General features: G+C 54.0%; 2 protein-coding genes and 1 pseudogene across 34 annotated transcripts; 1 reads left to right on the top strand and 2 right to left on the bottom strand.

The window, feature by feature from the left end:
- Positions 1–1,809: 1,809 nt before the first annotated feature.
- Positions 1,810–16,707, bottom strand: Rgl3 (ral guanine nucleotide dissociation stimulator like 3). 32 transcript variants are annotated; one of them, XM_087201296.1, is made up of 19 exons: positions 16,405–16,707; positions 15,641–15,757; positions 14,751–14,974; positions 14,579–14,632; positions 14,213–14,424; positions 10,199–10,314; positions 9,899–10,114; positions 9,365–9,468; positions 9,187–9,271; positions 7,924–8,010; positions 7,715–7,747; positions 7,512–7,633; positions 6,665–6,760; positions 6,520–6,588; positions 6,337–6,436; positions 5,029–5,196; positions 4,842–4,956; positions 3,423–3,513; positions 1,938–2,191 (listed from the first exon to the last, which is right to left on the bottom strand). In XM_087201296.1, the coding sequence occupies exons 1-19, from the start codon at positions 16,435–16,437 to the stop codon at positions 2,131–2,133; spliced, it is 2,103 nt and encodes a 700-aa protein (XP_087057422.1). In that variant the 5' UTR covers positions 16,438–16,707; the 3' UTR covers positions 1,938–2,130. The 32 variants fall into 32 exon arrangements, 22 of the variants coding, with proteins under 22 accessions (XP_087057426.1, XP_087057427.1, XP_087057421.1 ...); XM_087201298.1 differs by having other exon boundaries at positions 5,029–5,178; XM_087201299.1 differs by having other exon boundaries at positions 7,512–7,606.
- A 123-nt stretch (positions 16,708–16,830) lies between these two features.
- Positions 16,831–27,727, bottom strand: Odad3 (outer dynein arm docking complex subunit 3). Of its 2 annotated transcripts, none has more exons than XM_013065893.3 (13): positions 27,283–27,727; positions 24,679–24,800; positions 24,526–24,603; positions 22,108–22,278; positions 21,932–22,033; positions 21,728–21,853; positions 21,147–21,269; positions 20,564–20,716; positions 19,071–19,231; positions 18,814–18,970; positions 17,811–17,972; positions 17,290–17,374; positions 16,831–17,162 (listed from the first exon to the last, which is right to left on the bottom strand). In XM_013065893.3, exons 1-13 carry the CDS (start codon positions 27,530–27,532, stop codon positions 17,047–17,049), a joined length of 1,806 nt encoding a protein of 601 aa, XP_012921347.2. In that variant the 5' UTR covers positions 27,533–27,727; the 3' UTR covers positions 16,831–17,046. The 2 variants fall into 2 exon arrangements, with proteins under 2 accessions (XP_012921347.2, XP_012921349.2); XM_013065895.3 differs by having other exon boundaries at positions 18,868–18,970.
- LOC147821209 (U2 spliceosomal RNA) lies at positions 19,366–19,532 on the top strand (annotated as a pseudogene).
- Positions 27,728–27,752: the final 25 nt, after the last annotated feature.

The following is a 27,752-nucleotide window of genomic DNA, read 5'->3' as shown; positions in this document are numbered from 1 at the left end:
CCTAAAATGTACCAATAAACTAAATGGAAAAAATTTTTTTTCGGCATCAAGTGTGGTCACGCATGCTTGAACTCCCAACATTCCAAAGGCAGGAGGATTGCGGCAAGTTTGAGGCCAGCCTGGGCTACATAGCCAGACCCTGTCTCAAAAACAGCAAAAACAAACAAACAAACAAATAAATAATAAGCAGAAGTAGGGCTGGGGATTTAGCTCAATGGCACAGCACCTGCCTTACAAGCACAAGGTACTGAGTTCAATCCCCAGTACTGCAAAAAATAATACCAACAACAACAAAAAATAAAATGTAAAAAAAAAAGTAATAATAAACAGAAGTCAATAAGAATTTCTTCCTCAGGAAATTGGCATTGAGATACAGAAACAAAGACAGAGATGGGCCGGGGATTTAGCTCAGTGGCACCACGCCTGCCTTGCAAGCACAAGGTCCTGAGTTTGATCCCTGGTACCAAAAAAAAAAAAAAAGAAAAAGAAAAAGAGACAGGGAGAAAGTAATTGTGAGTCAAATTTAGCCTTATGGCTAAGTGCACATGTTCTGGAGTTATAGTACCCACGTTTGAACACCAGCCAGAACTTGGGTAACCAAGAATTTAGCCTCAATAGTCTCACTTCACAGGAAAAACAGGGATAACAATAGCATTCGCTCCACAGGACTATAGCAAAAGCTAAATGAGACAGATTAAGACAACCACAGCAGCGCCAGCCTGTCACCCCAGCTACTCAGGAGACTGAAGCAGGAGGATCATACATTCAAGCCAAGCCTGGGCAATTTAGCAAGACCTTGTCTCATAGTAAAAGAACAAAAAGGGCTGGGGATGGAGCTCAGTGCTTCCTGGGTTTAACTCAAGTGGGGAGGTGGGGAGGGGCAAGATTGATTAAATCAAGTTCTCCGAATAAAACTGGCACACAGTGCTCTGTGGGAATGCAATTATTGAACTTGCTTGGGCTACTTCTAATAGAATGCAGTTAAGTCCAAATGGTCTTCATATGCATAGCTTTCATTCTTCTGTCTCTTCTATACCAGATAGTGCCTGAGCATATCCCATTATTTTTCCACAGATAAAGTTTAGAAAAAAAATATATATATTGCATATAGTCAAGTTTCCCCCTCCCAGTAAAAGCACATTTTGTTGGGGTTTCTTTGCTGTTGAGACACGGTATTGTTAGGAACTTCATTCCTAGACCCTACACCTCTGTGATGTGAAGTTTGTTTGGCAAGGGAAAGCACGGGGCCCCAATCTGCATATTAATTCCTCCAAACAAAATGACTGGGTCTGTGATGGACACGTGACCCAAGCTCACCGAATGGGAACATGTTCCGTGATAACCCCACCCCTGTGCAAAGTTTGCCAGCCCCAATCTGCATTTTATGTTCTTCCAAACACAATGATTGGTTCTGGGATGGACACATGATCCTAGCTTGTCCAATGGGAATCTTCAGGAGATGATCAGGAGGGGCTGTTTGTATGAGAGGGTGGAGGGGCTGGGATGTAAGTCTGGCACTATAGCCCCATGAGGTGGGGGCTGTATAAATTAAAATATCATTTTAGGGCCTGGGATTTAGCTCAGCAGTTCTGCCACCTGCCTCGAAGGCGCAAGGTCCTGAGTTCAATCCCTGGTACTAAAAAAAAAAAAATCATTTTGAACTATATGTGGTAGCACAAGTCTGTTAATCCCAGCACTTTGAAGGGTGAGATAGGAGGATCTCAAGTTTGAGGACAGCCTGGGATACACAGCAAGGTCCTTTCTCAAAGTTGATTTTGCTACTGTCACACAGAACCAAGTAATAGTGGCTTCAGTGAGATGGAATTTATTTCTCTCTTGGGTAACACTCCAGGTAGAAGGAAGCCAATACAGCAGCTCCATGGTTTCAGAGCCCCAGGTTCCTTCCCGCTTGCTGCTCAGTTAATCAGAGGATGTGAACCACCCAACCCAAGACAACCCATTCCTCATCTTCATTCCAAGCAGCCAAAAGCAGAAAGGGATGAAGTGGAGGACACGCAGCTTGTCCCTCTGAGGGCAGGCCCTGGCATCTCTTTCTTCCTTCCATATCTTGCTGACCAACTCTTAGTCTTGCTGCACAGCAGTTAGGAAGTGGGGCTTTGGGCCAGGAATTTAACTCAATGGTTCTGTCACCTGCCCCGCAAGTGTAAGGATCCGAGTTTGATCCTTGGTACTAAAAAAAAAAAAAAAAAAAAAAAAATTTAGATCTTTGAAATGGGGCTTCTACTTTGAGTAGGGAGTGAAAAGTCAGTAACTCCATTACCATAGAAGGTGACTGGATTTGAGGAGGACAATGGACAGCCTCAGTCTCAGAGCAAATCAGAGCCAAGAGATAGCAACAAAACCCCCAATAAGATCTGTTGGGTCCATAGATCCAACGGCACCTGATGCTGGATCCATTGTATTTTTCAACTATGGGAGCCTCCCTTTCCTTTTGGGCAGGCACCTGTTGGAATGGGATTTTGACCGCTGGAAACAAAGAACCCTGATAAATACAGGGAGCTATGGAGCCCCCTGTCAGTGTCCAGTTCAGACAGGAGCCATACATGGCCAAGCTGGTGTCGCTGTCTTTGTAGCTGTCACCCTGGTCACCGGGTCCCACTTTCTCCACCTTTTCCCTTTTTAAAATCGGTATATGTTTGTGATGCATAATAAATACTCTCATCGAGGGGACTTGGTGCACATATGTACAGCGCCTTGAGCTGTTTGTTCTTCCTACCCCAGGGGCGGTTGTTGGATCAACCCTTTTTCTCCTTTCTGACCTTACTGATTCCTAAGTGCTGGAGTTATTTGTCTTTGATCCAATTTTCAATTTCCTCCTATATGCATGGCAGACAAAAAAAATCACCCTGAGAAACTTGAGCGGGGAGGACCCTGGCCCCTCTGTGTATGATGAGGTCTTCTGGTATCCATCATGATTCATTCAGTCCTTTTCTGTTGTTTTTTTGTTTTTTGAGACAGGGTCTTGCTTTGTAGGCCTTGAACTCTGGGATCCTCCTGTCTCAACCTCCTGAGTGCTGAGATCGCAAGCGTGCACCACGGTACCAGGCTTCAATCCCTTTCTGTATCGGGGATCGAACTCAGGACCTTGCACTTGCCAGGGAAGCAAGGCACCACCGAGCTAAATCCCTGGCTTTAATCCCTTTCTAAGAGCTCTTAGTTTGCTTTTCATTTTTGTTGTCATGGTAGCCACACTGTGTGGGCTGATGTCTTTGAAAGGGAGATCCTGCGCCCAGGACATCAGAAGGAGGGCGTCCAATGGGCTAAACTGGGGCGGGGGTCACACAGCACAGCGTACAGTGGCCTCCCCTGGGGGGCTCCCCACCAAGGTGACAGAAGCCACGGGGCTCTGGGCTCGAGGCAGGACAGGGCTCCCTCAGGTTGGGGAGACAAAGGCCACAGACCGAGCCCTGTCCTTCCGCCGTAGCACGAAGTCTCCAGGGGCGGCCGGACTCATTGCATAGAAGACGTTGGCGTTGTCTGGAATCAGGAGCTCTGGTCAGAAGTGGAGACGAGACATTAGTGGTTAGGCCCACACAAGTGTCTCCTCCACAGAGGGCCCAGGCAACCTTTTACCACGCACCCTCGGGCCTCAATGGCTCGGGGTCCCTCCAGCTACTGCTGAGGCAGACTTCATGCTCCTGTCCCTGCTGAGGGGAACAACTTCCAGCAGAAGCCTGCACCACATCCTGCACCCCCCACCCAAAGATTTGAGTGATCTCTTACCATTCCCGTCACAGAGTCTGCGCCCCTCGCTGTGGTGAACAAACTGAAGCCCCCCACCCCAAATAACTGCTGACACACCCCACTCTCCTCCAGACCACCCCCGGCGGACTTCATGAACTTGGATAACTTCCTGCCTTCACAGCCTTGGGGCTTTCACATCAACACTGAACAAGATACATAGCCCGCCTGAACTCACTATATAGCCCAGGCAGGCCTCGAACTTGCAGCAATCCTCCTGCCTCAGCCTCCCAGGTGCTGGGGGCGCCATCATGCCCACGTAAGCTCATGTATGTTTTTCCCAGTGTGCAGCTAACCTCACCCCATGCCACTCAGCATAAAGACAACCTCTGGCCTCTCCCCGTCCAAGACCAGAGAACCTCTCAGCTGCCTTTTCACAGGACCATCTCTTGGGCTCCCTGACCCCGAGTGCAAGACCCTGTGGCCCCTCCCACCCCAAGCTCAGGGAGTCCCCATGGTGAGCCTGGACAAACTCATTTCCCTCAAATCTGAGTCCCGACTCCCTTCTGTCTCCCACCACACCAGGCTGAGCCTGAACAACCTCATGACTTTAAAAATGGAAGATCAGGCAATTTTCTATTCTCTTTTCTTTCATTTCTCTTTTCCTTTTTTTTTTCTTTTTGTGGTGCTGGTGCTCAAACCCAGGGCCTTGCACATAGTAGACAAGCACTGTACCACTGACCTACATCCTCAGCCCTTTGTATTTTATTTTATTTTGCTAAATTGCCTGGGCTGGCCTCAAACTTGGAATTCTCCTGCCTCAGCCTCCTAAAGTGCTGGCATCCACCACTACACCTGATTCTTCTCTCACCTGTTCCTAGACAATCTCACCATTCCACAAACCCCAGGAAGATGCCCTTTGGTGCCCCCTCGTCCTCACAGTGAATTATACTATGAGGACAACCAGGTGACCCCACATTCTTACCCCTTGTGCCCTGGCCCCCCTTCTTATCTAGAAGTCTGTGTGGGAGGCACCTGCCAGGCCTGGGCCCAGGTAACACTGGGCTGCTTCCTTGACCTGGACAGACTGTGCCCTCCCTGCTGGCCCCCCAGTCTGGTGCTAAGCCATCCCCACTCACCCCTGTCCCCAGGGAGGACCTGGAAGAGCTGGTAGGCACAACCCTGAGGCTGGGGCACATGGTGCTTCTCCAAGGCGCGCTGGATCACACCCGGAGCTTTGTCCTGGCTGGAGAGCTGAGAGAGGTTGGGAGGTGAGGTGCATCCAGTCCCAAGGGCAGGGCTCCCCTAGCTGCCCCAGCCCCTCACCAAGATGCTCCGGTACAGGTTCCCATGATCATTGTCGATGCTCACGCGGATGACTCGGGCCTCTGAGCTCTGCTGCCCGAGGGGGACTCGTGGGCTGCTTGGGGGCAATGCTGGGGCCTGGGAGCCGGGCAGGTCCAGGCTCAGGGGCAGCTGTGCAGGCCACAGGTGCTGAGGAATGGGGACCACAGGCCCCACTTCCCATTTTTTGGTGCTGCTGGAGGTGGAACTCAGGGCCTCTGCACTGAGCTACACCCCCAGCCCTTTTTATTTTTTACTTTGAGACAGGGTCTCACTTAGCCACTAAATTGATCAGACTGGGCTGGAATTTGCAGTCCTCCTGCCTTAGCCTCCCAGAGTGCTAGGATTACCAGCATGCACCACTGCGCCCATATCATATGGGTCTAACCACACGGGTGTGTTCAAAATCCTGTGAAAACAAAACCACACCCAGAGCCCAGCACATGCAGTACAGGGGCACGCAGAGACCCCCATCTATGTCTTTTTTTTTTTTTACCGGAGATGGAACTCAGGACTGTGTGCTTTAGAGGCAGGCGCAGAACCACTGAGCTAAGTCCCCACCCCCCCATCTAGGCCTTCTGATCACATGGACACCTCAGCTTTGGTTACAGAGACAAACACACACCTGGCCCATCTGTACACGCAAACTGACATCTAACACAAGAGACCCTGGCTGCACAGAACACAGCTTGTACACATGCTCACGGCTTGTACAGTCACAGCCAGTGTCCGTGAAAACCCCTCACACTGCCCTGTGGCTGTTCAGGCCCATGTTTCCTCTTCAGTGCAGATTCCTAGGGGACATGAGTGCCCCTGAAAAAGTGAGTGACTGGAGGGCCCGGGATTTAGCTCAGTGATGCCGCTGCCTGCCTGGCAAGCAGAAGGTCCAGAGTTCGATCCTCGGTACCAAAAAAAAAAGTAAGTGATTGCACCGGGCATGGTGGCATAGGCCTGTTATCCTAGCGCTCTGGGAGGCTGAGGCAAGATCACAAGTTTGGGCTCAGCCTTAGTGACTTAGTGAGACTCTGTTTCAAAATAAAATTTTTTAAAAAGGAGCTGGGGATGGAGCTCAGTATAGAGGCTCTAGGTTCCGTCCCTGGTACCACTAAATAAATAAATAAAGTTTTAAAAATGACAGTGTCCAAGAATGCCCTGTGGTCCACCGGAGAGAAGCCACCCTGGTGGGTGACGGCTGTCTCCTGCCTGAGCTGCCATCCTGTGTGTCACGCATGCATGTGTGCCCACGCAGAGTTCTGGGCTCCCGCAGCCACACACAAGCAGCCTGGATACCTTGGTGCAGGGGCCCTGGAGCCCTGGAGAGGCAGGGGGACTTCCAGCGGCAGGAGGGTCCTTGGCTCTGGGACTGGAGGGGGGCGACCCTGGGGACAGACTGGGGAGGCGCAGAGCCAAGGTGGGGCGGTTGCCCGGATGGGCCCTGCTTTCTTCAGACCTAGCCCCAGGCCGGACGCTCACCTGGAGGTAGGCGACGAGGGCTCCCCGGGACTCCCACCAGGGGGCGCGCTCTTCTCCCGGGACAGCTTCCTAAGGATGGGGCCGGCTCGGGTCAGACGAGCTCAAGAGCAGCGCCCCCACGTTACCCCTGCACCCTGACACTCACGCACTGAGCCGCTTGGTGAGACTGATGCGGCGCCGGATGCTGGGGGAGCTGGGACAGGAGGCGGCCGGGGGTTCGATGACACGGGAGACTCGGTAGCTGAGGGGTTCCGGCGAGGGGACAGGAGGGAAGCATTGAGGGAGGAAGAGATGGGCGTGAGATCAGTCAGGAGTCAGATCCCGAATGCCAAGGTTAGGGTGCCAATAGGCTCCTGGAGGAGCTAAGGAGTCCAATAGGGGCAAGATTAAAGTTCAAGGCCTGGCTGGCATGGGGACACACACCTGTCATCCCAGCACTTTTGCAAGTTCAAGCCCAGACTGGGCAACTTAGTGAGACCCTGTCTCAAAATTTAAGAAAATTTTTTTTTAAAAGGGCCAGGGACATTTAAAAAAAAAAAAAAAAAAAAGGACCAGGGACATAGTTCAGTTTGAAGGCCCTGGGTTCCATCCCAGTACCACAAAAATTAAAAAATGAGAGACAGAGAGAGATTGATTTAGATGAGGGACGTCACGAAGGCAATCACTGGTCAGATAGGATCAGAAAGTGGGGAAGGGCACAGTTGGTAGGGTTGAGTTGAATGTCACAGGTGAAGTCAGAACGTCAGGGAGGAGTCCGGCGTGGTGGCACATATCTGTAGCCAGTAATCCCAGTCTTGAGGAGGCTGAGGCAGGAGGATGGCCAGGAGTTGGAGACCAGCCTGGACTACATAATCTAAGGTCAGGTTTGGGGGTGCAGGGGGAAGAGGGGGGCGGTTCTGGCAGGAGCTTGACAGGTGCCTGGTGTGGATCTGTTGTGTGGTCTGGGGTCTGGGGTCAGCAAGGTGGGGTGCGGCCGGACCCAGGGTGGTCACCTCTGTTCCTCGCTGAGCTGGCGCTGGGCTTGCAGGGCGGCCAGGATGGGTGGGTGGGGGCACAGGCTGTAGCTCCGACAACGCCGCTGAAGCTGCTGGATTCGGGCCAGGATCTCCCACTCCTGAGGGGGGGGCCTCTGAGACCCCTCCCCGTCCCATCCCCACCCTCGGGGACTCCCATGCCCACTCTGGTGCCCACTCACCTTCCTCCGCTTCTCAAAATTGATGAGATCCCCCTGGGGACAAAGTTTGTCTGAACTGGAACCCCCTGGCTCAAGGCCAAGAGCTAGGGTACCAGGACTGGGCTGTACTAAGGGACTAGGGTTCAAAGGGCGAGGCAGAAGCAAGGTGGAGGCCAGGAGGCCTGCTGGGCTCAGGGCTGGGGTCAAGGGTCAGGGGTCAGGGGTCACACCTTCAACACATCCGGCAGCGCTGTGTCCAGCATAACCAGGTCGGTGAGGAAGGTGCCAAGGTAGGGGACGAGACCTGAGGGCAGTTTCTGCAGCCCCCGAAGCTCTGGTCACTTCCAGCCATCGCCGACCCAGTCACCCAACACACCCCCCTGGCCTCCCATCCCAACCTCAGCACTCAGTGGGGGCAGGCATCCTGGGGGGCCGTCCTCCTCTGGGACCCCTCAGTGGCCTCCTCCTGAGGGAAGGGAAGGACTGAGCGGCCCTGGGGTCTCCTTTGGCCCTTCCTAGCCGTGTTTTGAGACCCACCATACACCCTCATCTTGCTCCCAACAATCACAAGCCAAACCAGGCATGGTGGTGCACACCTGTCATCCCAGCACTCTGGGAGGCTGAGGCAGGAGGATCGCAAGTTCAAGCAGAGCCTGGGCAACTACTTACTGAGACCTTGTCTTAAAATTTTAAAAAAGGACTAGGGATGCAGCTCAATGTGAAAGTCCTGAATTAATCTCTCGTTAGGAAAGAAGGAAGGAAGGAAGAAAATGAAAGAAAGAAAGAAAGAAAGAAAGAAAGAAAGAAAGAAAGAAAGGGAGAGAAAGAAGTAAGGGGCCAGGGAATTTAGCTCAGTGGTGCCGGTGCCTGCCTGGCAAGCACAAGGTCCTGAGTTTGATCCCTGGAACCAGAAAAAAAGAAGGAATGAAAGAAGTGGGGGGGAGAAAGGAAGGGAGGGAGGGGAAGGAAGGGAAAAATAGGACGAGAATACAGACAAGGGTAGCTTGGAAAGGACAGGGCCCATGAGAGGCGGGGACACTGAGGTGACAGGAGCACAAGTCAATTGCATATCCTGAAGGCACAGGAAGCAGGCTCCTCCTATGCCCCATCTGCTCTGGATTCACCCGAGGAATGGGCCTGATTGCAATTAGAACCTATCTCTTGCTATAATAAATCAGATGTGTTGGCCCACATTTTAAAATCTTGCTTGCCAAGGTAAATTCCCAGAACAAAGAAAGAAAAAATTTTTTAATACTTGGCTGTACCTCCGGCCTGAAGTAACCTTTTCCTTGTGACTCCTTGTATTTTGTTGAATGCATAAATAAGGCTGTGGCTGAGTATGCATTACCATGGAAACAGCAGAGACAATAAAACTGCTAGAGATGGGCATGGTGGCACAGGCCTTAATCCCAGCACTCTGGGAAGCTGAGACAGGAGGATCACAAGTTCTGAGCCCAGCCTGGGCAGCTTAATGCTCCCCAGTGCACCTGTACCTGGGAAAGAATCTCTCTGCTATTGAGGTGGTTGTTCTCGTCGGAGAAAATCTGTGAAAGTTTCCTGAAAGTGGATAGTGGTTCCCTGGGGGGAGAAGAGAAGGGTGGTCAGGGACCGGTGGCCGACAGGCTCAGAGCTGGGATGAGGTGGCCCTCACTGTCCCCCACCCGGGCTCACCGGTTCACGGCCCCCCAGCTGCGCTTAAGCCTGTAGATGGGGTTGGACTGTAGCGCGGACAGGATGGCCCGCAGGGAAGAGAAGTTCCGCAGCTCCCGGCAGCACTGGGGTGACACGGGGTTGCTCGTCACACCCCATGTCTGACACCCAGGCACCGGCCACTTTAGACCCTGTGACTTTTTTTTTTCTTGAAACTGAATCTTGCTGTGTAGTCCAGGCTGACCTTGAACTCCCTGTGTAGACCAGGCTGGCCTCGAACTCATAGCGATCCTCCTGCCTCAGCCTCCCCAGTGCTGGGATGACGGGCGTGGGCCAACAGGCCTGGCTCTATCCTGTGACTCCTGACCCAGGCCAGAGGGACTCTCCCTATTGCTTGCGCGAAGCCCGTTCCTTCTTCCCTAGAAATCCACTCCCCCTTCCCAGATCTCAGTCCCTCCCCCTGCAGCTCCCCCACGCCTGCTGCTGTCTCAGGCTCCTCCCATTGCGGACTCTCATTGGCAGAGCGGTTCCTTGGCCCCGTCCCTCAATGGCTACCTGCGCGATCCGAATCCACTTCTCGATGCGCTGCGCCCTCTGCGGGGCTGCCAGCCCAGGTGCCCCGAGCACCGAGCCCAGCACGCAGCCGGTCACCGCGTTGAACTGGGCCACCGTGGCGCGCACAGTGGGGGCGACGCCTGAGGCCCCCTGCCGGTCTCGCTGTGACCACACGGAGCCCAGGCACTCGCAGGTCCGCACGCGCAAGAAGAGCTTCTGGGGGAGAGGGGTGGATGGGATCTCAGTGTAACCTGCGCCCCCACCCACAGCACCCCAACCTGCCACCGTCGGGGTCCCCACCGCGTCCAAGAGGGTCAGCTGCTCCGCCACCTCTTCCACGCTGAAGTCCAGGAGCTCAGGACCTTCCTCCTCTTCCGGGGAGTCCGGTCTGGGGGGCTGGGCCGCCCTGGGAGGTCCTGAGGGTTGGACAGGGTTAAAAATCTCACACTGGACCCGGGTATGGTGTGGCGTATGCCTGTAATCCTTGCAGTGTGGGATGCTGAGGCAGGAGGATCGCAAGTATGTGCTCATATTTAGCGACTTGGCAAGAGGTTATCTCAAAAATAAATAAATAAATGAAAAGCGGGGGGTGCCGGGGGATGTAGTTCAGTTCAATTCTGAGTGCTGCAAAAGTAAATAAATAAACTATCAAGCTAGGCGTGATGGTGCACGCCTGTAATTCCAGTACATTCAGGAGGCTAAGGCAGGAGGATCACAGTGAGTTCAAGGCAGGCCTGAACTACGCAGTAAGACCCTGTCGCAACAAACAAAACTGTTCAATAAACAGGAATGGTTTCCCGTAGTGGGTTTTACTGGTGGTGCTGCCTGGAGGACATTTAGGAAACATGTCTCTTGCCTTAAGGGAAGGGAGGTCTATTTTGTGAGGGTGGAAATGTCCCTTGACCACTGTACCATGGAACCTATTTACTATAATCTGCACCTCACATCTGACTATTTTGCTCATAAACAAATTATTCTGCCTTCAGGAATGGGAGGACCATGTAAGTCTGGACTTGGGTTTGTTTGGAAATTGCAAATGTCATTTTACCACTTTGGAAAACACTGTGGCCAACATCCCTGTTCTTGTCTTTGCACCGCCATCAGCTGGTGCCTGTGGCTGTCAGCTTCACTGTGACCCTCCTACAAGCATGTGCCCCAGTGAGACAAGACAGATCATGAGTGTCCCCAGACACCGGTTAGGTGCTGTTGTATAAATGATTTTCATTTTTCCTCCTTCCTATTAGCAAAATATTGTTATTTTAAGATTATCTTTGTCAGTCTGTTTAATTATCTCTCATTCAAATTAGGACAGATGGTCTCACAAAATATTAATTTGTTATCAGGTGCAGTGGCAAAGATCCAAAATCCCAGCTACATGGGAGACTGAGGCAGGAGGAGGATCACAAGTGTGAAGTCAGTCTGGGCAATTTAATGAGACCCTGTCTCAAAATAAAAAAGCCAGGGGCCGGGGATTTAGCTTAGTGGTTCTGCTGCCTGCCTCCAAGCACAAGCTCCCAAATTTGATCCCCGGTACCAAAACAATAAATAAATAAAACCAGGTGTGGCAGTGCATATCTATAATCCTAGCACTTTAGAAGCTGAAGCAGGAAGATCATAATTTAGATGCCAGTCTGGGTTACATAATGAGACCATATCGCCCAAAATCAAATCTATAAATAAGTAAGCCAGGCATGGTGGTGGATGCCAGTAATCCTAGCACTCAGAAGACTGAGACAGGAGGATCTCCATGAGTTCAAGGACAGCCTGAGGTACATAGTGACACCCTGTCTCAATACATACATACATAAATACATACATACATACATACATAAAATTCAGAAAGGACTGTTACATAGTTCAATAGTAAAGTACCCCTGATACTGATCCATGATATCATCAAAAAATTTAATTTTTTGTTTCTGTTTTCATGTGGTGCTGGTGATGGAACTCAGGGCCTTGTGCATGGTAGGCAAGTGTTCTGCCACTAAACTACATCTCCATCCTGAAAACATTAGTTTTTATAAATGAGCACTGAGAGGAAAATGTACTACAACTAATCAAGATCTTAGAGCAACTATGAGGGATAGAAGAACATGCCACAGGACACCATGAAGAAGCAGACAGGTCAGTGAAGACAGATGTGAGGGCAGATGACCTTTCCTCCCAGGGACAGCAAACAAGCCAAGAGGTGAGCAGAGCACTGTTACAGAGTAAGAAAAACTAAGAAATTCCTTGAATGGAATTTATTGGTATTCCAACCTGAAAAAACAACTGTAGAAAATATAATTTAGGGATAATGAGGAGATCTGAAAGTAATATATTTTTTTGAGAGACTCTTGCTGTATAGCTCAGGATAGCCTTGAATTCACTATGTAGCCCAGGCTGGCCTCCAACTCATAGCAATGCTCATGCCTCAGCCTCCTAAGTGCTGGGATTACAGGGATGTGCCATCATGTCTGGCAGACTGTGTATTTTTCTATATTAAGTACTGCTGATTTTTCTGGAAATGTTTTTGAACATGAAGGTTACATATAAAAGTCCTTGTCAAACCAAGTGCTGTGGTATGCGCTTACAGTCCCAGCTACTCTAGAGGCTGAGGCAAGAGGATGGCTTATACCCATAAATTTGAGACAAGTCTAGGCAACATAGTAAGCCCTATTTCAAAAAAAAAAAAAAAGCTGGATGTGGTGGTGCACACCTGTAATCCCAGGAGGCTGAGGTAGGAGGATCACAGAGAGTTTAAGGCCAGCCTGGACTACATAGGGAGTCCTTGTCTCAAAAAAACCACACCAAACTCCTTGTCAGTTAGAGGTACCTAGTAAATGTGAGGTGATGTGACTCAGATATGCTTTAAAATCACACTGATTTTTTTCTTTGTTTTTGTTGTTGCTGCTGGCTTTTTTTGTTTTTTTTTTTTTTTTTTTTTTTTTTTGTATCAGGGATCAAACTCAGGACCTTGTGCTTGGGAGGCAGGCTGTAGAACTACTGAGCTAAATCCCCAGCCCTGCTGTTGTTTTTTGAGACTGGGTCTCCCTATGTAGCCTAGGCTGGCCTCAAGCTCACAGTGATTCTCCTGCCTCAGCTTCCTGAGTGCTTGGATGGTAGCCATGTGCCACCATGTGCTGCTCAGACTAAAGCTACCACATTAGATCATATAGCTCCAATGACTTAGAATCAAGTGATAAAACCTAGATGACAAGGGATGAAAAATAACTTCATAACCAGGAGGGGACCACAGGTAGGAACCAAAACTATATAAATGATAAGAGTCTGTGGCCAGGACCACAGAAGAGGGTGCTACTTTGTGCAGCATGGGGAGTGCAGCCACTTTAATCTGAGGATTAGAGGGCTAGGATTAGGGACCTAGGAGCTGTGTGATACTGATCAGATCCAACACAGATGGGCGAAAGCTGATACTTTTAAGCAGGAGGCAATTATCCACTCAACTAAACCCTGCTGTTCTTGCTCAGGGACAGAGCCAGGGATGACACCAATAGGATCCTCCTCTTCCTCACCAGGAATCAACCAGGAAGGGGTATCAGAGTGTGGTGGGGGAAACTGAGGCAGGCTATGAGGGCACAGGTGGGAAGGGATTTTGTTGGGAGAAGGTCATTGAAAGCCACTCTGTGGAGATAGCATTTCACCCCAGACTGGAGTGAAATATGTAGGCATTTGTTCCTACCCCATGAGTTCTTTCTATTGGAGATCACAAATATTTTCTGTAAAGGACCAATGAGCTGAGCAAGGCAGAGCACACCTGTAATCCCAGCTACATAGCCCAGGCTGGCCTCAAACTCTTGGCAATCCTCCTGCCTCAGCCTCCTAAGTGCTGGGATCAAAGCTATGTGCCACCATGCCTGAGTGTTTGTTATCTGAACCTAAAATCTTTTCAAGGGAACTACGAGCCCAAGTCTGCTGTTATATGGCCAGAGCTAGTGGCAGGATATTTAGAGGCCCATGTAGTAAGTACCAATATCACCTCCATGTTGTGGTTAAGGAAACTGAGGCTCATAGAAGTGAAGAGACTTCTCCATGGTCATGCAGTCAGCTGAGGGCCAAGCTGGGATTTGAACCCAGATCACTGGCCTAGAGGCCGGATGTCTTTGCATGGAGCCAGAGCACTGGACAAAGAGCTCCATTTTACAGGTGAAGAAATTGAGGCTCACACAAAGTTTAAAACCTAGCTCAAGCCCAGTGTGGTGGTGTGTACCTGTCATCCCAGCACTTGGGAGGCTGAGGCAGGAGGATTGTGAGTTCGAGGGATGATACAGAAAAGGCCTTCCCAGAATGCACCTAGTGCCCCAAACCTCTCACCTGCCCACAGCACGGGCTGCTCCTCTTCTTGCTCTCTATCAGCCTCCTCCAAGAACTCTTGCAAGAGCTTCTCTGCTTCCTGGGCCTCCGCACCCTCTGGAGCAGCCCAGCCCAGAAAGACTCGGACACTGCCCAGGTCGGAGTAGGCAGGGGGGTCTCGGAAATCCTGGGGGTGATCGCGGAGCCAGGAGCCCAGCACGGACACCACAGCGCTGGCCAGAGGGGTGGCCTCAGATGGGAACCCAAGATCCGCACCGTTCCATCTTCCACTTCCGGATCCGCCACCCCTCCAGCCCCAGGCCTGAAGGCCAAGCATTGATTGACCAGGGCTCCCCACTCCCCACCCCAGGCCGCCCAGGGACCGACCTCAGATTCTCGTTCAAGCTCAGCTCTGGGCCACCTGTGGTCTTGCTCGGTATCCTGGGAAGAGGTCCCCATCAGGTGGCTTCGGAGGGAGGGCTGGGGCGGGCAGCACGTCCCGGTTCCCAAGCCCGGGTGGGGATCTGGGGCTGGGGACGCAGCCCCTGTGGATGCTGACCCTGGAGGCAGCGGCGGCGGCGGCGGCGGCAGTAGGAAACGCAGGACACGGGCGGTGGGCGCGAAGGCCTGGTGGGTGGCCAGGAAAGCAGGCACGAAGCCGGGATCCTGCTCGCGGTCTCCGTACACCAGCTCGCCGACCAGTCGCTCCAGCCGCGCAGCCCTGAGCGCCCGCACCTTGCTGGTGCGGTAGTGGAGGAAGCTGTGGGCCGCGGGGGGCAGGCTCTGCGGGGGAGGGGTGGTGAGCGACCAGGGGCCCCCGGAGCATCCCTTTCCGATCACACCCAGCGCTGGCCCTCCTTTTACATCTGAGCTTGCCTGTTCCCTCTCACTCCCCGGATTTATTAACTTGCCCGTAAACGACCCCCATGCCCCCTCTAGAACTTATCTGGGGGTGAGGGTTGGGCCTTTGCCCTGAGCAACATCCCCAGCCCTTTTTATTCTATTCCGAGACAGGGTCTCGCTAAGTTGCCAAGGTGCCCAGGTCCTCGGGCCTCAGCCTCCCAGAGCGCTGGATGTGGGTCACGCGCTCTGGACACCCAATCTGTCTCCTACGCCCCGCCCTCCGTCCCCCTCACCAAGCCGCCCCCAAGCTCCACCAGCCGTGCCCTGGCCGCCCCCCCCTCACCTGGCCACTTCCGGCTCCGGCCCACTAACCCCGGCTTCCCTACACGCTGGCCTTCCGCTTCGTCCTCTCCCAGTGGCCCCTGGTCCACTCTGGAGCCCCCATCCCCTGGTCCCATCCCATTTCCTAGACGTCCCCCTCACCTGGTGGCCTGCGAACTCCGCCTTCGCTCCCAGCCCCACCGCACCCAGCGGCCCAAGCCGGGCTCTCGGGCCTCGCCTCACCTGGGCATCTGGACACCCGCGCCCCCTCCCCCTGCCGCTCACCTGGCTGCGCGCAGGCCCCTCCCCCGGGCCTGAGCGCAGGCTGTGCTGCTGCCGCCGCAGAGTCACGCTGAACACCACGCCGTCCTCGCTCTCCTCGCCCCAGTCCTGCAGCGGAGCCTGGGCATGGGGGCGGGCTTAGGGCACCGGGGCTGAGCCTTCGCGCTGTCCCCCAGTCCCCCTCCCACGTCCTCAGAGCATGGGGTGGTACCTGGGGGACATCTAGGGGCCAGTCTCATGCAATCTGTCATTTTCTTTAAATTTTTTGGAGGGGCTTTCAGGCAGGGTCTCACTCTGTAGCCCTCAAGCTCGAAGCGATCCTCCTGCCTCAGCTTCCCCAGTGCTGACATGGCAGGCATGCGCCACCACGCCCAGCCGGAATGTTTCTGATCCCACCTTCAAAGGCACTCAGAGGCCCCCCTACTCCGTTCCCCAGTCCCCACAAGGAACCAAACACTTCCCTCGGTCAGGGCCAGGTCCCACAGGGAGGCACAGGAGCCCTTTTCCCAGCTCTTGAAAGGATGAGCGGCATTTGGGGACACTCTGGGGTCCAGTCTCACGGATCCATTTCTGGTCTTTCCTTAGGAAGCACCCAGAGGACACCCCCATCCCCATCCCAGAAAAGAACCAGCCGCTTCCCTGGGTCGGGGCCAAGGGACTGCCCCGAGGCCCCGGGGATGGACCCGATTTGTGTGGAGACAGCGCCCTGAGTCTCTGGGCCCGGCTGTCACCAGAGACACGGGTGCTAGGATCCTCCACCTGCTTACCAGGGCCAACTCCTTGCCCGCCGAGCGCTCCATGGCCCGCGCCCGTGGCCTCCGTGGCGGCGCTGCCGAGTGAGGCGGAAGGGCCGGCGGGCACAGGGGAGCTGGGGCCTGGGGGCGGGGTGGGGCGGGGCCCAGCCGGTCCGTCCCCGGGGAGGGAGAGCCCAGTCCGGAGCCCCGAGTGTAGCGGGTCTGCGTGCCCAGTCTTCAGTGGGAAGGGCTGCCGGCCCAGATGTGCTGCCAGGGACAGGGCAAGGGGTCCCTGCTGGGTCACCAGTGACGGGGGCGGGGCGGGGGCACAACGCCCAGGCTGCAGGGCACTGGGGAGGGGAGCGCTGTGGGGTGGGGTGGGGGTGGGAGCGGCTTTCGGCTTTCCGCTTTCCTTCGGGTGGGGCAGGGCCAGAGAGAGGCGACACCGACACCAGGGAGGCCGGTGGGCGACCTTTATTGCACGATTCTGCGGCGGTTGCAGACCCAGCTCGGGAAATTGACTGTGGGAACATCCAGCCCGGCCCCCTCTCTCCTCCGGGCCGGCCGGCCTGCTCTGCTCCCCATCCGGGCCCCATCCAGCCCTTCAAGGGGCCCCGTGGAGCCCTGGCTGGGCCCAGAGAGCTCGGGGGCACGGTAGGACTGGGCACCGCGTGGCTAGGTCCTCCGCTCACGACCTCGCTTCTTGCTGCGCGTTTCGATGAGTTTCTGGGAACGCATCTTTAAGGAGGCCCGGTTCACCGCGTCGTCGTCTTCCTCACTCTCCTCTTCGTCTGCGGGGAGCCGAACTGATCCAGTTCTCCGGGGCGCCCTCCCGGGCCTTCACCAACCCGCCCAGCTCCACCTGGGGCCCGGGCCTGCGCACGGACCTCCTCCCGCCCTTCCAAGCCCGGCACTGACCGAAGAACTTGTCCTTGGAGCTGGCCGGGGGCAGGGGGATGCGAGTGTTGTACCGGGGCAGCTTTTCTTCTAAGGTGACCAGGAACTGAGGGGAGAGGGAACGGGGAAATAGTGGGCCAGGCAGGGGCTCATCCCCAAAGGTGCCCTGATCCCAGGCAGAGACCACTGGCCACTAGAATTGTTTTTGTTTTTGAGACAGGGAGGGTCTCGCTCTGTAATTCAGGCTAGCCTCAAACCACGATCCTCCTTCCTCAGCCTCCCTAGTGCTGGGATTACAGGCGTTGTTCGCCACCACGCCCTGTGTAGAAAGCAGTATTTCTCCAGCCCCGCTCCATTTTCCTTCTCAGCACACCCTCTAAGGTCCAGCTCCTCTGGGGCCACGCCTAACCCTCAGCCCCAACCTCCGGTCACTGGGGACAGGCCCGCAGCTCTCCTGGCTTCTCCTTCCCAGCTGTCAGCCCACACCCTGGCCCCCCAGGGCTGCCCCCTCCCCTCTGCCCTGCTCGGGGTGGCAGGGGCACCTCCCGGCTGGTGATGTGTCGCAGCATCTCCTGCACGTCGTGGCTCTCGAGCTGGGCCTGCAGTTTCAGCAGCTTCTTCTCCACCAGGCCCAGCAGGTTGGGCAAATAGTCACCTGCGGCGGGGTCTAGCGCCTTTCCGGAGAAGGGGTCGTCCTCCCGCGGCTAGGGGAGGAGCCAGGTCAGTGGGGCGGGGCTTTGCAATGAAGGGCCACCCATGAGGCGGTGCCTCCCTTTGTGGCTAAAATAAAACGCCCAGCTTTGAACACCAAACAAGAAGTTAAGAGGGCCTGGGATTTAGCTCAGTGGTTCCGCCGCCTGCTGTGCAAGCCAGGCGCAAGGACACCCCCCCCCCAGCAAGGCTATTGTGCGGATGGCCTTCTGAAGATTTTTTTTTGGTACTAGGGACTGAACCCAGTTGAACCCAGGGCCTTTCTCCTGAGTACATCCCCAGTCCTCTTTTGAGACGGGGGTCTCCCTAAGTTGCCCAGGCTAGGCTCGAACTTGAGACTCTAATGCCCTAGCCTCCCAGAGTACTGAGTCGACAGGCGTGCGCTACCATGCCGGGCAAAAGTGAGTCTCCTGAGGACAAGATGGGGCTTCTGCCATCTCCTTCGGGTTGGAGTGGGGTCCCCAGGGTTTTCTGTGGAGCACGATGGGCCTTTCCCATGGGGACGGGGCTTAGGAGAGGACAAAGTCTCTGAGGTCCAGGCCTCTCTGGGAGTGAGAGGGCTTCGCCAGGGATGTGAGGCAGGGACTCTGATGAGTACGGAGGGCATCCTACTTCCGGCTGGGTTTCTGGCGGTGGGTGCTGAAGATGTGGGTGGGTTGCCTAGGGTTGTGAGGGACAGTAACCTCCACTATGACTGCTAGTTTTACTTGGAGAATGTGGGAGGGCATGGGGCGGAGCTTCACTGGGGGTGGGTCCATCTTGGGCGGGGCCTCGGTGGGTGTGTCTCCCTGGGAGGCCCTCTAGGGGCGGGGCCATGCTGGGGGCCGGATGTACCACAGTGACGACTTTCAACTTGCTGGCCAGATGCTCCAGGCTCTCCTTAACCACCTGCATGGTTCGCGTGGTGCGGTCTAGCTGCTCCTGGGCCTTAGTGCGTCGCTGCTCCTCCATCTTGAGGCTCTCCTGCAACTCTGCTTGCAGCTTCTGTTGGCTGCAGGGAGCAGAGAAGTCGCCACTTGAGCGCTTCTGAGCCTGCGCCCCCTCCATCCCCTCACCCGCCCCCCCCCCCACACTGGGCAGCCCGGCCTCACCTCACCCGCGTGGCCTCCCCGGAGTATTTGAGGTCTTCGAGCTCCCGCTGCAGCTGCTGCTTCTCCTCCTTGAGCTTCACCAGCGTCTGCTCGTTCTCCTTCTTGAGGGCCTCCAGCTGCGCGAAGGTGTAGCCCTGGGCCAGGAACCTTCGCACCACCGACTGCGGGCGGTCCAGCCCGGGTCAGAGCCAGGCCTGGGAGGCGCGGCCGCCTGCCTGCCCCGGGCACAGGACACGCGGCCTAAGCTGGAGTTGGTTTAGTTGTGATTTGGCAACATTAGGAACTGAACCCAGGAATCGCTTCTCAGCCTTTTGGCTAAGATCAAGTGTAGGAACTGAACCCAGGGCCTTTGGACTGAGCTGGGGCCCTACCCCTTTTTTATTTTGAGATAGGGTTTTACTAAGTCTCTAAGTTGAGCCGGCTGGGCTTGGTCTTGTCATCCTCCTGCCTCAGCCTCCCAGAGTGCTGAGATGACAGTCGGTGGATTTTGCTCAGCAGTGACCTCCGTAGTCTATGCGGGTTCGGCCTCAGGACTGCCTCAAGGTGGTGTAGCCCCTAACCAATAGTTTTTCCGGGGCCCTTCCTGCTCCATAGTTAAGAAATCTGGGGCTGGCAATTTAGCTCAATGGCATGGCGCCTGTCTCACAAGCACAAGGTTCGGAGTTGAATCCCCGGTAAGGGATGGGGGAGGGAATCAGCCAGTAACTTCTGAGTCTGGCCAACGGAAATACCATGTGCCTGGGGAGCGATCGGCTCAGCCGGGCTCCTTCTGGGTAGGGGCTGCACTTCAGTGGCTGGGTGACCCAGTAGGTCAGAGTCCCGATCTCCTAGACATCGACCCTGAGGGAGGAGTGGGGGCTGCAGAGAACCCAAAGGGGAGACCCCAGCTGGGAGATCAGCCTGGGGGAGGGGTAAGGGTACCCAGTACCCAGAGCAGGGGCCCCACCTAGATTCTGTTGGGTTAGCAATGTTCCAAGCGGGGCTGTGGACACAGGACAGACAAAAGTCCCAGTTCTCCTTTGCCAAAGAAGTTAAGTGCAAAGCCGGACGTGGTGGTACACGTCTGTCATCCTAGCACTCAGGAGGCTGAGGCAGGAGGATCTCTGCGAGTTCGAGGTCAATCTGGGCTACATAGCGAGACCCTGTCCCAAAAATAAAGAGATGAAGTAAGAGGGCCGGGGATTTAGCCCAGTGGTTCTGCCACCTGCATCGCAAGCGCAAGGTCCCGAGTTCAATCCCCGGTACCAAAAAAAAAAAAAAAAAAGAGAGAGAGATGAAGTATGAAAGGAGAGGAGATGACAGTCAAGTGTAGACAGCTCTCCTGGGCTTTGCTGAGAAGTGCAGCAGAGAAACTGGGCGCCAGCTGGAGGGGTAAGGGATGTCTTTCAAGAAGAGAGTGGGGTTGTGTGCTGCAGACTTGAGCCGGCAGAAAGGGCAGGCAGGGTATGCTGGGCCCAGCTTATGCGCGTCTAGGGGCGGAGGGTGGCGCTCACGTGTGTTTCAGCCGCGCCGGTGGCGTCCTTGACCTTGCTGAAGGTCACCTCCATCTGGTACATGCTCCAGCGCTGCCGCAGCTCCTCCTCCTTGGCGTGCTGGTGGTCTTGGATTGTGTCCTCCGACTGCAGCAGCAGGTGATCCCGCTGGGTCTGCTCCCAGGAGAGGGGGTGAGGGCAAAGCCAGGCTCAGCTGCTGGGAGAAGGGCTTGGCGCGGAGGACGAGTGGGGGAGGGGAGTGGGAGCAGGGCCAAGGCCCGGGGTCAGGTGAGGGCACCCAGGCGTGGGTCCGCAGGACTGGGCAGGAGCAGGCGTCAGCGCCGGGGCAGAGGGGCGGAGTCAGGACAGGGGCGGGGCTTCAGGAGTGAGGCCCAGAGGCCGGGTCAGAGGTGGCAGGGAAGAGGGAAGGCACCCCTCCCCGCAAAGTGGGGCGGAGCCATGGGGGCGGGGCCAGGAGAAAGGTCCCAGACCACAAAAGGTCCAGCACTGCAGGGTGAGGGCTGAGTGGGAGCGTAGCTGGGCCCAGGCCAGGCCGGATCAGGTTGCGGGTGGCTTGAAGCCCTGCGCCCCTGGTTGTGCCCACCTTGCGCTCCATGCACTCGTTCTGGAGTTTTTTCTCCTCTGCGCGCTTCTTGCAGTCAGATATGTGCAGCTCCCGCTTCTTGCGCTCTCGGATCACCTTCTCCTCCAGAGACTGCAGCTGGTTCTGCAGGGCAGGCAGTGGGGGGAAGGGGGAGCTGAGGGCGCAGCTCTACACAGCTGGAGCGTGATGTCTTTATTCATTTATTTTTTGGAAGCAGGGTCTCGCTAGGTAATTCAGGGTAGCCTTGAACTCACTATGTAGCCAGACTGGTCTTGAACTCACAGACATCCTCCTGCTTCAGCCTCCTGAGTGCAGGGATTCACAGGTGTGCACTGCCACTCCCAGTTTTGGGGTTTTTTTGGGTGTTTTTTGCGGTGCTGGCGATGGTACCCAGGGACTCATGCATGCCAGACAAGCGCTCACCACTGAGCCGCACCCCCAAGCCCAGGCCTCCACAGATAGACCAGGCCGAAAGGTGCTGGGAGACAGAGAGCAAGAGGCTCAGGAGCAGCTGAGTTCTGATTCTGGGGCCAGGAAATGTGGCAACTGGGCAGGACTCCCAGGACAGGCGACCCTGGCACCTTGGCAATGTCCCGGGCATGGAGGGCCTCTTGGTTCACCACGTGCAGTTCCTGCACTTCCTGCTTAGTCTTCGCCACCGTGGCCTCCATGGCGTCCAGCTGGTTCCCCAGAGCGAGGGCCTCCTCCTGGGGCGGGGTGTGGGCTGGCTGTGACTGCTGCCCCAGTGGCCTGGCCTCCGCCTCCCAGGCCTCCTCTCCCGGTACCTGGAGATAGGCCTTGAGCTGCAGGTACACACCAGCGATGTGCCCAGCCTCCTCTGCCTTCATGCGGGCCTTCTCCAGCCGGTTCTCCAGGTTCCGCATGGTCTGGAGAGGCAGGGCCAGAGTGAGTACCCTGGGCCCCCAGCCCATCCCCAGGTCCCCCTGCCCCGCGGCCCCACCTTGGCCATCTCGGTGTTGCTGTCCTGCACCTCGGCCATCTCCAGCTGGCGCAGGCCCTCCTGCAGCTGCAGCTCATCCAGCCGCCTCTGTCGCAGCACCACCTGGTGTCGCAGGGCATTCAGCTGCTTCACCTTCCCGCTCAGCTGGTGGTCCAGGTGCTCCAGGGCCTGCTGTGGGTGGGACAGAGCAAAAGCTTCCCACTCAGCATCAACCTGCAGCCTGCCATCTCCTCTGCTGGACCCTCAGTTTCCATATGGGGTCTTCCCACTGAGCTACATCTCCAGGCCATTTTATTCTTTTTTTTTTTTTAGCCTTTTATTCTTTATTGTAAGACAACAGGGTCTCCCTAAGTCACCCAGGCTGGGCTCAAACTTGCAATCCTCCTGCCTCAGCCTCCTAGAGTGCTGGGATTTCAGGCATGTACCATCACGCCCAGCTATACTGCAGGCTGTCACATTCACGCTTCCTTCCAGATGTCTCCACAGGCACCTCAAAGCCATCACATCCAAAATTGAGTGCCTGTTCATCTCCCAAACCAGCTCCTCTCAACTCTACCATCACAACACACCACAGCCCCATCCTTCCTGTTACTCCAGCCCAAAACTTCACATGGTGGGGCTCAGTGGTAGAGTGTGTGCTTAGTAAGCACGAGGCCCTGGGTGCCACTCCCAGCACAGAACATAAATGCAACCCAAACCTTCATGTGATCCTCAGCTTTCCTCTGACCCACATTCCATTGGTCAGCAGTTTCTCTGGAATCTGTCTCACAGGTCTCCCTGGAGATACCTCTCTCCCTCAACCTCTGCCACTTTGGTGGTGCTGGGGCCATCAAACCATCTTTTAGCTGGGTGACCTCTTCCTGGCCTTCCCTCTTGCCTCCTTGAAGTTCATTTTGCATTACTATTTCTTGGTATAAAATCTGCACCTGGCTGGGCATGGTGGTGCACGCCTGTAATCTGAGCACGTAGGAGGCTGAGGCAGGAGGATCTCTGAGTTCAAAGCCAACCTGGGCTACACAGTGAGTACAAGGCCAGCCTGAACTACATAGCAAGACGGCCTTAAAGAAAAAAAATGCACACCAGAAGCAAGGCCTGCGGCAGGGTTCAACATAGACAAGCTCCCTTGCTTGGTCTACTCCAGCCACACTGGCCAGCATCTGGGTCTCCAACAGTCTTAAGCTTGCCTGTCTCAGAACCTTTGCATTTGCTCTTCCCTCTGTTGGGAGCACTCTTCCCAGAACCCTTCCTGCCTGTCTGATTTTCAGTTCAGACATCAGCTCTTTTGGAAGAGGTCATAGCAAACCCTGCCCCCAATCTAAAGCGCCAGCTCCTGTCCTCCATCCCTCCTATTATATCACCTTGCTTTTTTGTTTTTATTTCTCTTGTCATTGCTGGGAAGTCCTTTGTTTCTTTATTTGCTGTTCTTGGGATGGCTTTTGGCTTTTTGTTTTTACAGTGCTTGGGATGGAACCCAGGGCCTCACACATCCTAGGCAAGTGCTCCACCACTGAGTCACAGCCCAATAATCTTTACTTTTATTTATTCATTTGTGGTATTGGAGATCAAGCCCAGTGAGGTTCCGTCACTGAACTAACTCCTCAGCCCCTTTTATTTTTTATTTTGAAACAAGGTCTCACTAAGCTGCCCAGGTAGGACTCGAGCTTTCAACCCTCCTGCCTCAGCCTTCAAAAGTGCTCCGATTACAGGTATGTGCCCGGTAAGATTTATTTTTTAGCTGGGGATTTAGCTCAGTGGTTTCCCTGCCCGCTAAGCAAGCACAAGGACCTGAGTTCGATCCCCGGTACCAAAAAAAAAAAAGATTTATTTTTTATTTTGAGATGGTGTCTTACTCTGTTGCCCAGGCTGGCCTCAACCTTGCGATCCTCCTGCCTCAGCTTCTGGAGTAGCTGGGATTATCAACATGTACCACTGTGCCTGGCTTTTTTGTTTATGTTTTTTTTAATTTTTTTTTTTTTGGTACTAGGGATCAAACTCGGGTCCTTCCGCTTTCGAGGCAAGTGACTAAACCACTGAGCTAAATCCCAGGCCCTTTTTAAATGCTTTTTAAAGAGATGGGTCGGAGATAGGTCCTTTAATTTGGCCAGATTGGCCCCAAATTCCTGGGCACAAGCGGTTTTCCTGCCTCAGCCTTCTTAGTAGCTGGGACCACAATTCTTGAGGACTGTTTGGTCAATTTTCTCCTCTAAGATATGAGCTGCTTGGAAGGAGGATTTGATCTGTTTTATTTGATACATAGTGTCTCACTATGTTGCCCAGTCTGAGCTCAAACTCTAAAAAAGAATTCAATAAATAAAGATCTCATTGATCGAGTAAATGACTGACAGCCAGTGCAGAGAAAGAATGGGAGTTGGAAGGAAGGAGTCCAGTGGTGGAGGTCTTGGGAAGGGGGTGACGAACCTGGGCCATCCTGTTCTTCAGGTACGGCTTCTCTTCCTTCCACTCTTGAATTACTGCCTGCACCATGTTCTTGTCTCCCTGAGAGGAGAAGTGCCCGGTTACCCCTGGCCCCACTCCTGTTCCTGAGTGTCCCGCCAGTCCCTCCATGCTCACCTGTAGCAGGACCGCCAGCTGCCCCTGGAGAGCCTTGGTCTCCTCCCGGAGCTGCCTGATGGTCTCCTGGTTCTTCTTAATGTTCCACTGGGAGCTCTCGTAGAAGGCCTTCCGGTCACCCTCTGGGGCAGGCAAGGGGACAGACACAAGCCTGGCATCACTGGGGAGGTGTGGCACCTCCCAGAGAGAAGACCTCTGTGCACTCAGCAGCTTCATATTTTAATTGATTGGTATTAGGTTTTTGTTTTTGTGAGACAGGGTCTCCCTGTGTAGCTCAGGGTGGCCTCAAACTCATGACGATCCTCCTGCCTCAGCCAACTGAGTAAGTGCTGGGATTACAGGCCTGTGCCACCACACAGGCAAAGCTCTTTATAATTATCATGTCAATTAAAAGCAAACCAGGGCTGGGGATTTAGCTCAGTGGTTCTACCGCCTGCCTTGCAAGTCCAAGCACCTGAATTCGATCCCCAGTACCAAAAAAAAAAAATAATAATAAATAAAGGCAAACCCATTGGGCTGGGGTGTGGCTCAGTTGTAGAGCATTTGCCTAGCAAGAATGAAACACTGGGAGGGCCAGGGATTAAGCTCAGCAGTGGCAACCCACCTGCCTTGTAAGCTCAAGGTACTGAGTTCGATCCCTGGTACCAAAAAAAGGAAAGAAAGAAACCCTGGGTTCCATCCCCGGTACCACAAAACAAAACCAACAAAAAACAAAAATCCTCCCTTTTGAGCATTTATGTGTCCATGGCGGATGAGACCATTCCAAACCCTCAATACCATATGCCCATAATTGCATATCCATTTGCAAATGAAACCCAATTTCATTCTTTTTTTTTTTATTATTTTGAGATAGAGTCTCACTATGCAGTTCAGGCTGACCTTGAACTCACTATGTAGTCCAGGCTGGCCTCAAACTCACAGCGATCCTCATGCCTCAGCCTCCCGAGTGCTGGGATTATAGGCATGCACCACCATGCCCAACCAAATGATACCCACTTTACAGATGAGAAGACTGTGGGTCAGACTGAGTACATTGTTCAAAGCCACAAGCAGACTTGCTCCTATGCAGACACTTTCATTAGCTCTGCAACACTGCCTATTAATAAAAACAGCCAGGCGTGGCCACAAGTTTGGGGCCAGCCTCAGCTACATAGTGAGATCCTCTCTCAAAAATCCAAAATAGGGCTGAGGATTTAGCTCAGTGGTTCTGCTGCCTGCCTCGAAAGCGCAAGGACCTGAGTTTGATCCCCGGTACCAAAAAAAAAAAAGAAAAAAAAATCCAAAAGAAAATAATAATAAGAATGACAACATTGATGACTTATACACCAAAATTTCCCAAACATCCCCACAACCAACTACGGGGTGGGATAACTCTTTGTTGTGGGGAGCTGTCCCAGGCCTTGTAGAACTATGACCAGCACCCTAGCTCTGCTCAATAGACGCCAGTAGCAGAGCTACCCCCTCATTGAGTGAAAACCAGAAATGTCTGCAGCCATTGTCACGTGGCCCCGAGAAGGGCAAAGCTGCCCACAGCCATGAGAAACACTAGTTTTTACTTCATAGCACTTTACTAGGTGGCCCTGTTCTAACTACTTTCTCCACTTCAAATTTTGCAGTGCCATTGTTGCTCCTCCCTCTCTCTCTCTCTCTCTCTCTCCCTCCCCCCCCTCCCTCTCCCTTCTTCAGTACTGGGGATTGAACTCCAAGCCTTTGCCGGGTAGGGTGATACACCTCTGTAATCTCAGCCCTCGGGCGGCTGAAGCAGCAAGACTGCTGAGAGTTCAAGGCCAGCCTGTGCTACACAGACCCTGTCTCAAAAAAACAAAACAAAAGCCTTTGTACTCAGCCACAACCCCAGCCCTTTTTATTTTTACTTTTTAAAAATTTTGATTTTTGTGTGTGTTTATTTATTTATTTATTTGGTACCGGGGATCGAACTCGGGTCCTTGTGCTTGCGAGGCAGGTAACGGAGCCACTGAGCTAAATCCCAGGCCCATGTTTGTTTATTTTTTGAGAAAGGGTCATGTTATCAAACCCAATCTAGCCATGAACTCACTATGTATACTAGGCTGGCCTCAATCCTCCTGCCTCAGCCTCATGAGTGCTGGGATTACAGGCGTGTGCCACCATACCCAGCTCTCTAGCCCCCCCTCCCCTTTATTTTGTGCTAACATCTCACAAAGTTTCCCAGGGTGGGCTCAAACTTACAATCTTCCTGCCTCAGCCTCTGAGTTCACCATCCCTATTTTATAGATTGAAAAACTGACAGCCATGAGTTTATTCTTCGTTTCCCCCAGGTCAAACTATTACACAGAGCAAGTTTTGAACTCAGAAAGCCTGGCTCTAGAACCTATTCTTTTCACCACCATTTGCGTGATAGAAGAGTTGAATTACGGGAAATACGAAATACATTCCAGTCAGTTTTGAGCTCAGAAGTTTGAGGAAAGATGAAAGAAACCATGAAAAAGTATGAGTTTTTTAACTTCAGAAACCGGCCACTAAGACGCATGCTAGTGAAAGGCTTTGGTCACCCCGTGCCTGGTCAGAAGCCCGGGTGCACACTGTTGACCCTTGACCCCACTGCGCCCTCTGGAGCCATCTTACCCAGCAGTTGGATCTTCCTTTGTAACTCAACCACCTGTGTGTGCACAGCGGTCTTCACTGGACAGTGGCGGCGGAGTCCCGCCTTGGAATGGACTGGGGCCCAGGCCTGTGCCCCCACCGAGCCCTTGCCTCGGGGGTGGCCCTGCTTGGCCGGAGCCTTACTGCCCTTGGCTTTGGAAGAGGGCATCAAAGCCTGATCTTGAGAAGGCACGGCGTTGGCAGAGGCCGCCCTGCATAGGAGAGACGTCATGATTCGGTTGGGGCCAAAGGTCCCTAGGAGTTAGGGGAGCAGAGAAAAACTGGCCGCCCCTGTCTGGGATCGGTCAGTTCGGGTTCCTCAGGTTCTGAGAATGCACTTTCCGACTGCTTGGGTGAGCCTCTCAGCATCTCCCGGTTGGTAAGTAACCACCTCCCCCTCCTCCCTCCAGTGTTCCCATAGAGACCACCCGCGTGCCACTCTCATTGGCTAG

This window comes from Heterocephalus glaber, unplaced genomic scaffold, assembly GCF_053883595.1.
Source record: "Heterocephalus glaber isolate CG9 unplaced genomic scaffold, H.glaber_assembly_v1.0 deba00001760, whole genome shotgun sequence".
Lineage (NCBI taxonomy): Eukaryota > Metazoa > Chordata > Mammalia > Rodentia > Bathyergidae > Heterocephalus > Heterocephalus glaber.
The sequence above is the reverse complement of the archived record's forward strand: the minus strand, read 5'-3'. Positions and strand labels throughout refer to the sequence as shown.

What these genes read in the sequence shown, in the direction of transcription:
- Rgl3 (XM_021244810.2), bottom strand. Translation starts at nt 16,437, where the DNA reads ATGGAGCGCTCGGCGGGCAAGGAGTTGGCCCTG. An exon ending in AGTGGATTCGGATCGCGCAG is followed by an intron (nt 9,469 to 9,898) that starts GTAGCCATTGAG and finishes GTGTCACCCCAG; the next exon opens with TGCTGCCGGGAGCTGCGGAA. An exon ending in AGCTGGGGGGCCGTGAACCG is followed by an intron (nt 9,272 to 9,364) that starts GTGAGCCCGGGT and finishes TTCTCCCCCCAG; the next exon opens with GGAACCACTATCCACTTTCA.
- Odad3 (XM_013065893.3), bottom strand. Translation starts at nt 27,532, where the DNA reads ATGACGTCTCTCCTATGCAGGGCGGCCTCTGCCAACGCCGTGCCTTCT. An exon ending in AGCTGGCGGTCCTGCTACAG is followed by an intron (nt 24,604 to 24,678) that starts GTGAGCATGGAG and finishes TTCTCCTCTCAG; the next exon opens with GGAGACAAGAACATGGTGCA. An exon ending in ACGAGTGCATGGAGCGCAAG is followed by an intron (nt 20,717 to 21,146) that starts GTGGGCACAACC and finishes TCCTGGGAGCAG; the next exon opens with ACCCAGCGGGATCACCTGCT.